Genomic DNA, 13,210 nt, shown 5'->3' with positions numbered 1-13,210 from the left:
GGAAAAAAAAAAAAAAGCCAGAGCGTGGGGCCAGCGGACCCTGGCTACAACCTGAGAGGTCTCGTGTGGTCCTTCCCTGTCTCTGGGCCTCAGTTTCCTTCTTCAGTGAAGTGAGGAGTGGTTGGATCTCCAAGGTCCCTTCTATTCTAGGGTTTATTTCTACAGGAGCACCTCTGGGGCAGCAGTGGATCGGAGTAGGTGCGAGGGGAGAAGGCGGTAGGGAAAGGCAGGCACCTGTGGGCCGGGCGAGGGCTGTGGGCAGACCCAGTATCTTCGCTGAGGGGTCTCCACCCGTCTTCTGTACACCACCCCTCCCGTTCCCCACCTGCCAGAGCTCTGCACTCCTTCCTGTGACCCTCGGTGGGGGGGTGGGGGATGAAAGGAACGCAGCCTCCTGCCCCTGGCAGAAGGCCACCCGCGGGCTTTGAGGGGGACCCTAGGGAGCTGGGGATGACCATGCCACCGAGCGCTGGGAGCCCCAGGGTGATTGCCGAAAATGCCATGTAAGGATCGTGTGAATAAAGGTCAAAGCGTGTGGCCCGTGTCGTGAAAGCCAATGGAGGGGAGACAGCTGGACCGGCCCGAGAGGGTCCTGTGCTGGGCAGGGGGCCCCCCCGGGGGGCTGATTTCAAGTTTCCTTTCTCCCTCCCCCCCTTTTCATCTCCCCCAGGGGAAGTGGTCTCTTTATCCTAAGGTACCCCCAATGGACAGAGGACTTCCTCCTCGATTTCCAGCTAGCAATGGCATGGGAGACCCCCGGGGTCACCCAGGGAGATGCGGGTCAGCACCAAGCTGGGCTGCCCATGGGCCAAGCCGTCTGCCCCAGCGCTGAGCACCCGTGCTGGGGACTCCTCACAGAAGAGGAGGTGTTCTCTGCCATTTGCTGGAGACCCCTAGCTTACGTTTGAGAGTGGGAAGTCACGGGGGTAGTTGGTGACATTCGGAAGGCAGGGACCCCTCTCGCCCTGCCTCTGGGGTCAGAGCCTGGGCTGCTGGAGGCCGGCGCTGCGAAGCACAGGACAGATGAGGAAGGCTGAGAGACGGCAGCTTGGGATCAACCCCCACCCGACCCCTGCAACACGGAGTCACACCTTGGCCACAGCACCCCCCCAACCCCCATCCCGGGGCTCCATTTCCCTTCACCCGGGAAACTGCGGGTTGGACTCCACGTCTGGGTGGTCCCTTCAGCCCTGCTGCCCATCCAGCTCTGCGGGGGTGGGGGAAGCTCTGAACTCCGCCCTGACTGCCTCCTCCAGACTCCTCCCTAATTCCCCAGCCTGAGGCCTCCTTCCTTGGCAAGGCTGGGATGTCCAAGCTATTTATGGCCTATGGATGGGCTATTTATGGCGTGGCCTCTGTGTGCTCCCTGCCCCTCCCCCCCCCCATTCCCCCAAGGCCCGAGCCTGGCTTCAGCCCAGCTCCCACCCGCCCTGATCGCCAGCAGCATTGCCCAGGGGCCTGCTCTCGCCCTGAAAGTGGCCATGCCCGGGAACAGGAGCTCGCCTCCCCAGCGGGGACACCGTCTGGGGTGCCTCCCCTCGGCCCGGGCTGGCCGGGTCTGGGGGGCCCAGTCCCACGCGGCCCGGGAGCGCCCTGGGCCCCGGCCGCTGCTGTGCCCGGACATGGCGCTGCAGAACGCCCTGTACACGGGAGACCTGGAGCGGCTGCAGGAGCTGTTTCCCCCGCAAAGCACGGCCGACCTGCTGCTGGAGAGCCGGGCGGCGGAGCCTCGCTGGAGCAGCCGCCAGAGGGGTGAGGGCGGCCGCCGGGGGCTGAGGGCAGGGCGTCCGGGCGCGGCGGCACCCAGCGCTTGAGGACAAGGAGCGGGCCCCGGCGCTGTTTCCCTCCCAGCCCGAGGCTTGCCTAAACCTTGGCCCATGAGACAAGTCATGCGGAGCCCAGAATAGCTCCTGCTGAAGCCCAGTGAGTGGCCAGCTCAGGCTCAGAGACGCCGAGGACCCAGAGAGCTGGCCCGTCCCCCTCCTCCTCCTCTTGGGCCCCCGCCTCCCCTCCTTCGAACACCCCCACCCCCCGCTCACACCCTGCCCTCATGAGCTGGTCCCCAGAAGAGTGCAGGGGGCAGGGCGAGCCCCCTGGTGACAGACACGCCCTCTGTGCCAGGCTGGTGGAGAAGCCCCGCGGAGGGTCCCCGGAGTCTGGCCCGGGACCCATCGTCACCCGCACGGCCTCGGGACCTGCCCTGGCCTTCTGGCGGGCGGTGCTGGCTGGGGACGTGGGCTCCGTCTCTCGCATCCTGGCCGACTCCAGCAATGGCCTGGCTCCGGATTCCATCTTTGATACCAGCGACCCAGAGCGATGGAGAGATTTCCGCTTCAACATCCGCGCTCTGAGTATGGGCCAGGGTCACGGGGCGGGGGAGTCGGGGCTCCAAGCAGGGGGTGGGAGGGAAGCCTGGGAAGGAGCCCTGGGCTCCGGCTTCCCGGCATCTGCCCACCTCCACCCACCCTGTTGCCTGGCAGCTCTTTGCCTCCGCCCAGGCTCTGAGACCCTGTGTCCCCGTCTCTCCCTAGGACTCTGGTCGCTGACCTACGAAGAGGAGCTGACCACCCCTCTGCACGTGGCGGCCAGCCGGGGCCACGTGGAAATCCTGCGGCTGCTACTGAAGCGGCGGGCAAGGCCCGACGGTGCCCCCGGGGGCCGGACCGCCCTGCATGAGGCCTGTGCTGCGGGCCACGCCGCCTGCGTCCACGTGCTCCTGGTGGCGGGAGCCGACCCCAACATCCCTGACCAGGACGGGAGGCGCCCCTTGCACCTCTGCGGGGGAGCTGGCAGCCTCGAGTGAGTGACCCCTCACCCCAACCACCCTGGAGAGGCAGAGACAGCCACAGGGAGGGTGAGGGGGCCTGTCTGGGCCTGGCAGGTCGGGTGAGCTGGTCAGAGTGGACTTTAGGATGGCTTGTGCTTGGACCGGTTTCTGCTTTCCCAGTGCGGGAGGAGGGCTGTGGCAGGGCCTGGCTGCATGGCCGGCATTGAGGAAGCTGTGGATCCATTATGGGGAGGTGGTTAAGGTTTTCATTTTTCTGAGCTTATCCTACGTCCCAGGCACTGTGCTAATAAGTACAATACACGGCCCTGTAACTAAGGCCCGATCCTGCCCTCAGGGAACTGACTGGCCAGTCATCCAGACAGGCTGTAGAGGACAGAAGAGTCCCAGCTGGAGCCTCTGGTTGTCCTTGAGGGCAGGGTCTGGTTCGCAACTTGGCAGGTCCGGCGTTTCCATGTTGGCAGGCACCCTCAAATCAGTGGGCTCAGGGACTGAAGCCAACTAACCAAACTCACAAGAAACGGATGGCTATACCCAAATGTGACCCTATATTACTTACCGTAGAGGGTATTCATTTACAGTGACCCAAATAATTATGCCCTATGTGTCGGGGGCCTTCGAGAGTAAGTTCTCATAATTTTTTGATGAGTCTGGAATCCCAGCAAAGGAAAACTAGGCAAATCTGTGTACTAACTGTACATACAACAGAGGTCTTCTCTCTACTGACTAAACACCTGCCAATTTTCACATCTTGTCCCTGAATGGCACCAAATTTTTGATCCTTGGGCTCCCCTTTTTGGGCCTTCTCCCTCCTGTTAACCTCATCGGCCTTCAGAGGATTCTATTGAGTCACTTATATTATGTTTGAAGATGTATCTACGACAGCATGGTCCAGTAGAAACATACCATGGTTCACATATGTAATTTAAAATTTTCTGTTGTTGTTGTTCAGTTGCTGACTGGTGTCTGACTCTTTGCGACCCCATGGACTGCAGCAGGCCAGGCTTCCCTGTCTTTCATTATCTCCCAGAGCTTGCTTAGACTCATGTCCATTGAGTCGGTGATGCCATCCAACCATCTCATCCTCTATCGTCCCCTTCTCCTCCTGCCTTCAATCTTTCCCAGCATCAGGGTCTTTTCCAATGAGTAGGCTCTTCACGTCAGGTGACCAAGGTATTGGAGCTTCAGCTTCAGCATCTGTCCTTCCAGTGAATACTCAGGGTTTATTTCCTTTAGGGTTGACTGGTTTGATCTCCTTGGAGTCCAAGGGACTCTCAACAGCACCACAGTTCGAAAGTATCAGTTCTTTGGAGTTCAGCCTTCTTTATGGTCCAACTCTCACATCCATACATGACTACTGGAAAAACCATAGCTCTGACTATATGTGGACCTTTGTCGGCAAAGTGATGTCTCTGCTTTTTAATACACTGTCTACGTTTATCACAGTTTTGCTTTCAAGGAGCAAGTGTCTTTTAATTGATATGAAAAAGAAACAGGTGAAATTCATTTTTAAATTACATGTAACATAAAATTTACCATCTTAACTGTTACTCAGTGTCCAGTTCAGTAGCACTAAGTACATTCACACAGTTGTGCAACCAGCAGGACCATCTAACCCCTGAACTTTTTAAATCTTATAAGACTGAAATTCTGTATGTATCCTTTGAAAAATAACTCCCTACCCCTCCCCTGAGCCTCTGGCAACTACCCTCTACTTTTGGACTCTATGAATTGAAATGGTCTCCATACCTCTAATGAATGGAATAATACAGTATCTGTCCTACTGTGACTGGCTTATTTCATTTAGCATAATGTCCTCAGATTCACCCAGGTTGTAGCAGGTAACAGAATGTCCTTGTCTTTTAAAGGCTTGAATAATATTCCATGGAATGTGTCATATTTTATTTATCCAGTCATCTATTGATGACTGCTTGTAGTCATCATGTAGGTTGCATGATATAGGAAGGTTACCCCAAGTAGGAAGCAACATGTAGTTTACTTCCATGTTCTGGCTATTGTGAATAATGCTGCCATGAACATGAGCATATAAATATCTGTGAATCAAATGAAATTAATTTTAATAATATATTTAAATTAACATAATATATCCACAATGTTATAATTTTAACAGGGAACCAATATAAAAAGAACATATGAGATATTTTACATTCTTTTTTTGTACAAAGTCTTCAAAATTGGTGTGCACTTTGCACTTACAGCACATCTCAGTCAGGACTAGCCATCCAGTAAGTGCTTGGCGGCCACACGTGGCTGGTGGCCACAGAATCGGACAATGCCATTCTGGGAAGTCCCACATTTTTAGTGAAGTCTCTGTGTTCCAGCCCAGGCTCCCTGAGATCACACTTGGTGATAATCATTCCTTTTTTTAAAAAAAGCAAAGGGAAAGTGTTAGTTGCTCAGTCGTGTCCGACTCTTTGCGACCCCATGGACTGTAGCCCGCCAGGCTCCTCTGTCCATGGGATTCTCCAGGCAAGAATACTGGAATGGGTAGCCATTCCCTTCTCCAGCAGATCTTCCTGACCCATGGATTGAACCCTGGTCCCCTACACTGCAGGCAGATTCTTTACCATCTGAACCACCAGGGAAGCCCCTTGATTAAGTACACATATTTTTAAAATTATTATGAAGGGACTTCCCTGGTGATCCGATGGCTAAGACTCTGTGCTCCCAATGCAGAGGGCCCTGGTTTGATCCCTGGTCAGGGAATCCCACATGCCGTAACTAAGAGTTTGCATAGCGCAACTTAAAGATCCTGCGTGCAGCAACTAAGATCCAGCTCAGCCAATAAACAAATCAATTAGTAAATATTTTTTAATCATTCTGGAGAATTTCAAACCTGTAGAAAGGTGGACAGGATAATATAATAAGCCCCATGATCCATCACCATCTATACCACCCACTTCCGCTACCCATTGCTGTTTTGAACTCTTAGCTGATAGTTTTTCAGGCATTGTCTCATACGCCACTCTCAACAACCTCTTGAGTCTAGGTATTAGCAATTATCCCCTTTCTACAGCTCTGCTAGAGCTCAAAGAGACTGAGTTCCCTTAGCCCTGAATTTCGTGTCACAGGTCCTTGCAGTAATAGTAATACACAATCTTCTGAGAGGACCGTCTTGCAGCAAATCTGGCTGGCTAATTTTGGTTTTGTTGTCTTTCTCCCACCAATTTCCATGTGTGCCCACTTCCAGGCCCCTCCCCATTCCAGTCCCAGCATGCAGAGCCCTCCAACCATGCTGCTGCCCCTGGACCTGAATGCCAGCTCTTCCCTCACTGGCTATGTGAACCCGCCAAGACCCTCCACCCTCAGGGCCTCAGTTTCCTCATCTGAACCTGCCCTGGGGATGAACAAAGTCAGGGCACGTGGTGCCCACAGAAGGCACCTGTTCTAACTGAGCAAGGGCTGCTGGCACCTTGGCTCCCATCCAGGGTTTAGGGCACTTCTCTGGCTGAGAGCATGGGGCTTGAGAGAGGGCACTAGAGATGCTGCAGAATGTTGCCAGGATCTTAGTGCCAGGCAGGCCAGAAATGGACGGGCAGAGAGCACCAGGGCCACCCAAGGGTGCCCCCCAGGTTTGCTTTGCTCACACCAGCAATCATGCAGGGGTGAAGGTCTGCACCACCGTCTTCCTCCCCCACGGCTGTTTTGCCCTTACTAGGTGTGCGGAGCTGCTCCTGAGGTTTGGGGCGAAAGTGGATGGTCGGTCAGAGGAGGAGGAGGAGACCCCTCTGCATGTGGCCGCCCGGCTGGGCCACGTGGAGCTGGCGGACCTCCTCCTGAGACGCGGGGCCTGCCCCGATGCCCGAGATGCCGAAGGCTGGACCCCGCTGCTGGCCGCCTGTGATGCCCGCTGCACGTCCCCCGCCGACGCCGAGGCCACCACGGCCCGCTGCCTCCAGCTGTGCCGCCTGCTGCTCTCAGCAGGGGCCGACGCCGACGCCGCCGACCAGGACAGGCAGCGGCCCCTGCATTTGGCCTGTCGCCGTGGCCACGCGGACGTCGTGGAGCTACTCCTGTCCCGCGGCGTCGGCGCCAACGCCATGGACTACGGGGGACACACGGCCCTGCACTGCGCGCTGCAGGGCCCCGCTGCAGCCCTGGCCCAGAGCCCGGAGCGCACCGTGCGCGCGCTGCTCAACCACGGTGCTGTCCGCGTGTGGCCCGGGGCTCTCCCCAAGGTACCGGCTGGGGCCGGAAGGAGGGCCCCGAGAGCGGGGTGGGGGTGTGGGGAGACCCGGCCGGTGCGCCAGCTTGCTGTGGACGCAGGTAGCTCCGGACGGGGGTCAGTACTTTGTCTTTCATTCGACGAGAAAGCCCAGCCCAGCAGGGCGCAAACCGCACACCGCCAGCAGGAGGTGGGGAATGATGCTTGTGCGCCTGCGCACATGTATATCCACTGCGTGCCGTGCCTATACGGGTGCTTGCATGTGCGTGAGTGTATCCGTGCGTGGGTGATGAAAGTGAACCGAGGGCGGAGGGGCCGGACTCTAAAGGATCTGAAAAGACAGGAGGAGTCAGGTCGAATGTGGGCCAAAAGGGCTAGTTTCTTTCTCAGGGGAGAGAGCGGATGAATGAAACGTTTAGGAAGCTCCCTCTGGCAGTGGGACCCGTTCAGAGAGAAACTCCAGTCACAGGAAACATTGGCCCGGGGCAGAGTGATAAGCCTGGTCTTGAGCTTCAAGGCCTCCTGACCATCTGCAGATGGACGTGAGAGCTCAGCAGAACGTGCACCAGGGACACCAGCAGCTGTTATGCTGGCACCAAAGAAAACACACTCACTGTCAATTTCCAATCTCTGCCTTATATTTAACATTAATATCCCCGAGGCGGGGTCAGGCTGTGCTACCAATGCCCTGGCAGGGGACCCTGTCCACGCTGTGCTGTGTCTGGAGAGGGCTATATAATATCGCGGAGGATACTGGGCCCGGGGGCAGGGACCCTGGTTCTCCGAGGGGCTGGGTCAGGATGGGTGTAGGGCAGCAGGCTGCCTGCAGGTCCCTGGCCCTGCCTCTGGGCTTGAACCATCCAGCCCCACCCAGTCCTGGACGCTCCCCTGCTATTCCCACCTCTCCCCTTCACTCATAAACCTAGAAGCATCTGTGTAGATTCCTAAGCAAGGCCAAATAATTAAACAGCCCGAGAGTTCGGCAGATTGGTCTCCCCTTTGGGAAAATACAAGAAAATCAACAATTAACACTAATTAATCTCCTATTAACACCAGATAATTAGGAGAGGAGCAATTCCCGGTAATCTGACAGTGGCTCTGACAGCTAATGATTCCCCTTTGGGGAGGGGGTGGGAAGAGAAGGCAGAGCAGCGAACGGATATTCTGGGACGCCACTGCCCACCCCTGCAGCCCTATTCTGTTCTCACTGCCCTGGGGACAGGCCAGCACAGCAAAGTGCCCCCTGCGTCCCTTCTTCTGGGCTCCACAGCATCCCAGGTGATCAAACAGTTGGCATTCATCTCCCACAACATGCAGCTGCTCCGGGGTTGGCTGGGGTGCCTGTCCTCCAGCGCAGAGCTTCTGCCTGGTCCACCAGTGACCACTGTCAGCCCCCAGCCAGTCCTGCAGGAGCCACCATACTGGTCTGGGTGCTCAGACTGGAAGCAGGGTCTGGCTGCGATGCTTGTTCATGGGACTCTAGGCAAGTCCTGGGATTCTTTGAACCCATGTTCCCTGTGTGTGATACAGTCTTGACCTAAACTTAGTGGGAACAGTAGAAACAAACACAGCCCTGACCCCGTTCCAGACCTGTTCCAAGGTGTGTTACCTGCTGCATGGATTCCTTCAGTCCTCCCAACAACCCTGTGAGGGAGATGGCAACTAAGAACATAGGCTCTGGAGCCAAGGACACTACCTGTGTGACCATCAGCAAGTTGCTTAAACCTCTCCAGTTCTGTTTCCCTCATCTTTACAGTAGGGATGTAACAGTATGCCTGCTTCACAGGTTAGTGTGAGAACAAATGAGTCACATATTTCAAGCCCTTTGGATAAGGCCTAACCTCGAGATACTGCTCCATGCCAGTTAGCTAGTACTGTTCTAAAGTTAAATAATGTAGATGAAAGCACTTGTGAAGCTGTTGGGCATGATCCCAGTGTAGGGGATCTTTAGACAAGGGACGGGGTGCTGCAGGTTAGAATAGCTACGGGAGGCTTCCTGGAGGGGGTGGGACCTGGGATGGGCAGGGCTTGGAGAGATGGAGGAAGATACAGGTATTCCAGGTGGAGGGCAGAGGCAGGACTCCCAGAGTGGCCTGGGAAGGGCAGAGAGACTGGCATAAACAGCAGGCAGTAGCAGCAGGTAAGATACAGGAAAGTTATACATAACCAGCCCAAAGCTCTAAGGAGGAGTGAGACCAAGAGGCCTGCTCCAGGCAGATGAGCTGGGGCGGTTCCGGTAAGCACTGCCCAGATGCAGGGACAGAAGCAGAGGGCCTCCGGTGTATGAGATGCTTTCTCCCTGGACAAGGCCTTCCATCTGCTCCCACTGCCCGGCAACATCGAGCACATGCAGCACTCCCAGCCTGCCAGGCAGAAAGGTCTCCTCTCCTCGCAGGCAGGGGTGTTAGAGACCCTAGTGTTACATGCAAGTGTGTGCAGCGGGAGGGGGTTACATTCAGGAACGCTGCCCGAGAGACCGCACTCAGCTGTTCTCAGATGTTACGAAAGGTCCAGGGCCACTGCCTGAGAAACAGCAAGAGACAGAGTGGCTGAAGCACGATTCGGCTTCCATGTGTCACGTGCAGGCATGGAGCAGATGATGGCTCCTGGGTGTGTCCGAGCTGTGCACGGCTGACTTTCTGACCGTGGGGACGGTGGCCCAGCACAAGCTTCCTCCCAGCATGGCTCGCCCCTCACAGCACAGGCCACCTCCTCAGACAGGCCTTTCTTGACCACCCATCTAGGACCGTGCCCTCCTGACCGCACTTAGCCCCTGAGCCTATTTTCTTTGTAGCGACATATACGTAAGTGGCTATTTATGTGTTGTGTGTTCCTTCTTTTTTGTTTTAATGTTTTTTTATTTGACTGCGTCGGGTCTTGTGGCACGTGGAATCTTCATTGCACCATGTGGGATCTTTCGTCGTGCATGCATTCTCTAGTTGTGTGCTGGCTCAGTCATTGCAATGCATGGGCTCTCTTGTTGAGGCACATGTGTTCTTGGAGCACGCGGGCTTACTTGCCCTGCAGTATGTGGGATCTTACTTCCCTGACCAGGAAGCAAACCCGCGTCCCCTGCATTGCAAGGTGGATTCTTAAACACTGGGAAATCCCGAGTCTTCCTTCAGAAAGAGAAGCTCCCAGCTGACAAGGACCTGTGTCTCCTCCTCACGGCTGGGTCCCCCAGTGCGGGCCCAGAGTGACCCTCAGTAAATATATGTTAAAGGAAGAATGAAAGAATGTATCCGGCTGCAGCTTGATCCTAGGCCCACTCCCACATCCGGTGCCTGCTGGCCTCTTTCCTTCTTCTTAAATGCTCTCCTCGCCTTTACAGCCCAAGCTTGCCTCTCTGTGAATCCCTCCTGGACCACCCAGCACTCCTGCCCTGTCTCCATCCCTCCCCTGGCACCAGCGGGTTCTGCCTTATATGTGATTGATCTTTCTGTCTGCTCAGGAGCTCCAGCCTCAGGTCAGGGACCCCTTTCCCACCCAGGAAGGTGCAGCACAGAGACTTGTAGAGGCAGACAGGAGAGCAGGATGAGGTAGTAGTTGAGGGCAAAGAGCATACCGCCGGGATTGGATGGCTGCAACCACAACTCGGGCAAGTTACTTCTCTGTGCCTCAGCTTACCTGGTCTGTAAAATGGGGACAACAATAGTCCATTCCCCGCAGGGCTGAGAATTGTCAACACATGTAAAGTGCTAAGAAAATAACTGGCATAAATTATGCACAGTAGAAATGCTAGCTATTGTATTGGTTTCCTGTCATGGCCATAACAAAGTACTGCAAAGTGGGAGGCTTAAAACAATAGAGATGTATTCCTTTTCAGTTCTGGAGGCTGGACATTCGAAAAACCCAAGTGTAGGTAGGGTTGGCTCCTTCCAGAAGCTCAGAAGGAGAATCTGTGCCAGGCCTGTCTCCTAGTCGGGTGGTGGTCCACAATCCTTGGTGTGCCTTGGCTTGTGGACACATCACTCCAATCTCTGCCTCCATCATCACATGACATTCTCCTTATGTGTCCGTTTTCTCTTATGAAGACAGCAGTCATATTGGATTAGGTCCCACCCTAATGACCTCATGTTTACCTTGATTACATCTGCAAAGACCCTATTTCTATGTAGGTCACATTTCTAGGTACTGGGATCAGGACGTCAGCATATCTCCTGGGGGACATAGTTCAACCCACAATAGCTATTTCTTGACTGTCTGGTCACCGGCCGTTCAGCCTGGGACCAGCCACACGTGGTAACCCCTGGAGCACTGACGCAGCTCTGCCCCCTGCAGGTGCTGGAGCGCTGGTGCACGTCCCCGCGGACCATTGAGGTCCTGATGAACACCTACAGTGTCGTGAAGCTTCCTGAGGACGCCATGGGCCTGGTGCCTCCTGAAACTCTGCAGGTCAGATTCTCGGACCCTGAACACACAGTCACCCAGCCTGCCCCAAGAGACTTCCAGCTCCTAAAGGGAAGCCCTGTGGGTCCCCCCTTTCTGCCCCCACAGAAGTTACTAAGAAAAGGAAAACTCAGAGTGAATACCTGAAATGCTCCTGACTTCTAAGAGGCTTCTGGAGATTCCCACTGCCGCCCCGCCCCCCCCACTTTAGAAGCAGGTGCCCCCTGCCCAGGGCTCCCCCTGAGCCCCTCGTTCTGCCCCCAGAAGCACCGTCGTTTCTACTCCTCCCTCTTCGCCCTGGTGAGGCAGCCCAGATCGCTGCAGCATCTCAGCCGCTGTGCGCTCCGTGCCCACCTGGCGGCCTGCCTGCCCCACGCCCTGCCCCGCCTGCCCCTGCCGCCCCGCCTGCTCCGCTATCTGCAGCTGGATTTCGAGGATGTGCTCTACTAGGTGAGCCCAGGCTCTGCGGACCGCCCCCGTCGCTGGGGGCCAGCGGGGGTGGAAATGGGTCGGAGGCAAGATAAATGGGGCAGGGCCCTAGACAGAACTCCCCAGACCACCGGACCTCTCTGAATCCACCCCTCTCCTTCCAGGTGTCCACTGCCTGTTGAGAGAGTCTGAAAGCAGATGCTCCAGACCCTAGGGGACACCAGCCCACTGCTCACAGCACCTGAGACTCGGGACTGAGTTGAGTGGATTCAGGCCGAGGTGGCCCCCTCAGCAGGAGGCCCAACTCCACAGGGAGTGCTGTCATTCCCTCAGGAGAGGCAGACGGACCAGGTGGCCAAGTGACATCTGATGGAGAGAGAGCTAGGACTCATGGCAAATGATATATACTTCTCTGGGGGAGGGGGGTCTCCTGAGGCCCTCTCCAGACTGTCCAAACCCTGTGCTCACATTAAAAATATGCAGGCCTGTGTTATTGAATGCTGTCTGCAATAGCCCCTCCTCTGAGCTGGTTGGCTCACGGGGACTCGAGAAGGGCAGATTTATGGGGTCCCCCTGGATCTGCCCCATGGTGCCTGCTGTATCACCTGCCTCCTTTGGCCTCCACCAGCTACTGAGGGATCCCAGGCAGACTTGCCTCTCTGGCCACGACGTGGGGGAATAGCTATCAGGTGAGATAATGTCAGAACAGGCCTGAAAGAGAGCCAGCAGTAGGACGGGGGAGCAACGAGGCTTGGGTAAGGAGGATGAGGCTGTGGAATAAGGCCGGGCAGACAGTGGGGCAGGGCGGTACAGGCAGCCCCAGGCTTGGGCAGCGAAGTGAGGGCAGGAAGACAATGGAGGTGGGTGCACAGGGCAGCCAGCGTGGTGTAACCCTGGACCAGGTGAGAGTGAAAGACTCAGGTTTAGAAAAGCCAAAACAACTCTGCTGGCTGCCTGTCCCGTAGGTCGGATGTACACCTGGGTCCGGCCTCTCTTATAAATGCTCCTTCAATCAGGAGCTGAGCTGAGACGTAACACCCCTGGGTTCTAGTCCCAGCTTTGCCATTAACTTAAGGAACAGACGTCTCTTCTCTGCTCTGGACACAAGCTTCTGCATCTGTCAAACAAAAGAGAAGGAGAGGGTCCCTGAGGGTCTTTGCAATCCCGGGATTTAAAGAACCTACAGGCAGCCCCAACAGCCAGGAGCCCGTCTGCGACCACAGGAGGGAGGTGGCGTTGCTCGGAGCCACGGGCAGCCAATCCAGTGCACGGTGACCCGTGACGTCAAGGGTCGCCGGACAGATTTCCTAGCGGCCCGGAGTGCGCACGCGCCGGAGTTCGCAACTTTTCCCACCAGTCGCTGGAAGCGAAGCTGCAAGGGGAGGGGCCAAGAGGTTGCGAGGCAGAGGGGCGTGGCCTGA

General features: G+C 56.2%; 1 protein-coding gene across 5 annotated transcripts; it reads left to right on the top strand.

Moving 5' to 3' along the window:
• Positions 1 to 1,190: 1,190 nt before the first annotated feature.
• ASB10 (ankyrin repeat and SOCS box containing 10) lies at positions 1,191 to 12,280 on the top strand. Of its 5 annotated transcripts, none has more exons than XR_006268676.1 (7): positions 1,191 to 1,752; positions 2,122 to 2,351; positions 2,532 to 2,799; positions 6,465 to 6,984; positions 9,716 to 9,775; positions 11,253 to 11,366; positions 11,625 to 11,642. XR_006268676.1 is itself a non-coding variant. In XM_043464161.1 (7 exons), exons 1-6 carry the CDS (start codon positions 1,307 to 1,309, stop codon positions 11,808 to 11,810), a joined length of 1,764 nt encoding a protein of 587 aa, XP_043320096.1. In that variant the 5' UTR covers positions 1,199 to 1,306; the 3' UTR covers positions 11,954 to 12,280. The 5 variants fall into 5 exon arrangements, 4 of the variants coding, with proteins under 4 accessions (XP_043320097.1, XP_043320096.1, XP_043320099.1 ...); XM_043464161.1 differs by lacking the exon at positions 9,716 to 9,775 and adding an exon at positions 11,954 to 12,280 and having other exon boundaries at positions 1,199 to 1,752; positions 11,625 to 11,810; XM_043464162.1 differs by lacking the exons at positions 9,716 to 9,775; positions 11,625 to 11,642 and adding an exon at positions 11,469 to 11,618 and having other exon boundaries at positions 1,193 to 1,752.
• Positions 12,281 to 13,210: the final 930 nt, after the last annotated feature.

The sequence above is a fragment of the Cervus canadensis genome, chromosome 3 (genome assembly GCF_019320065.1).
Source record: "Cervus canadensis isolate Bull #8, Minnesota chromosome 3, ASM1932006v1, whole genome shotgun sequence".
Lineage (NCBI taxonomy): Eukaryota > Metazoa > Chordata > Mammalia > Artiodactyla > Cervidae > Cervus > Cervus canadensis.
The sequence above is the reverse complement of the archived record's forward strand: the minus strand, read 5'-3'. Positions and strand labels throughout refer to the sequence as shown.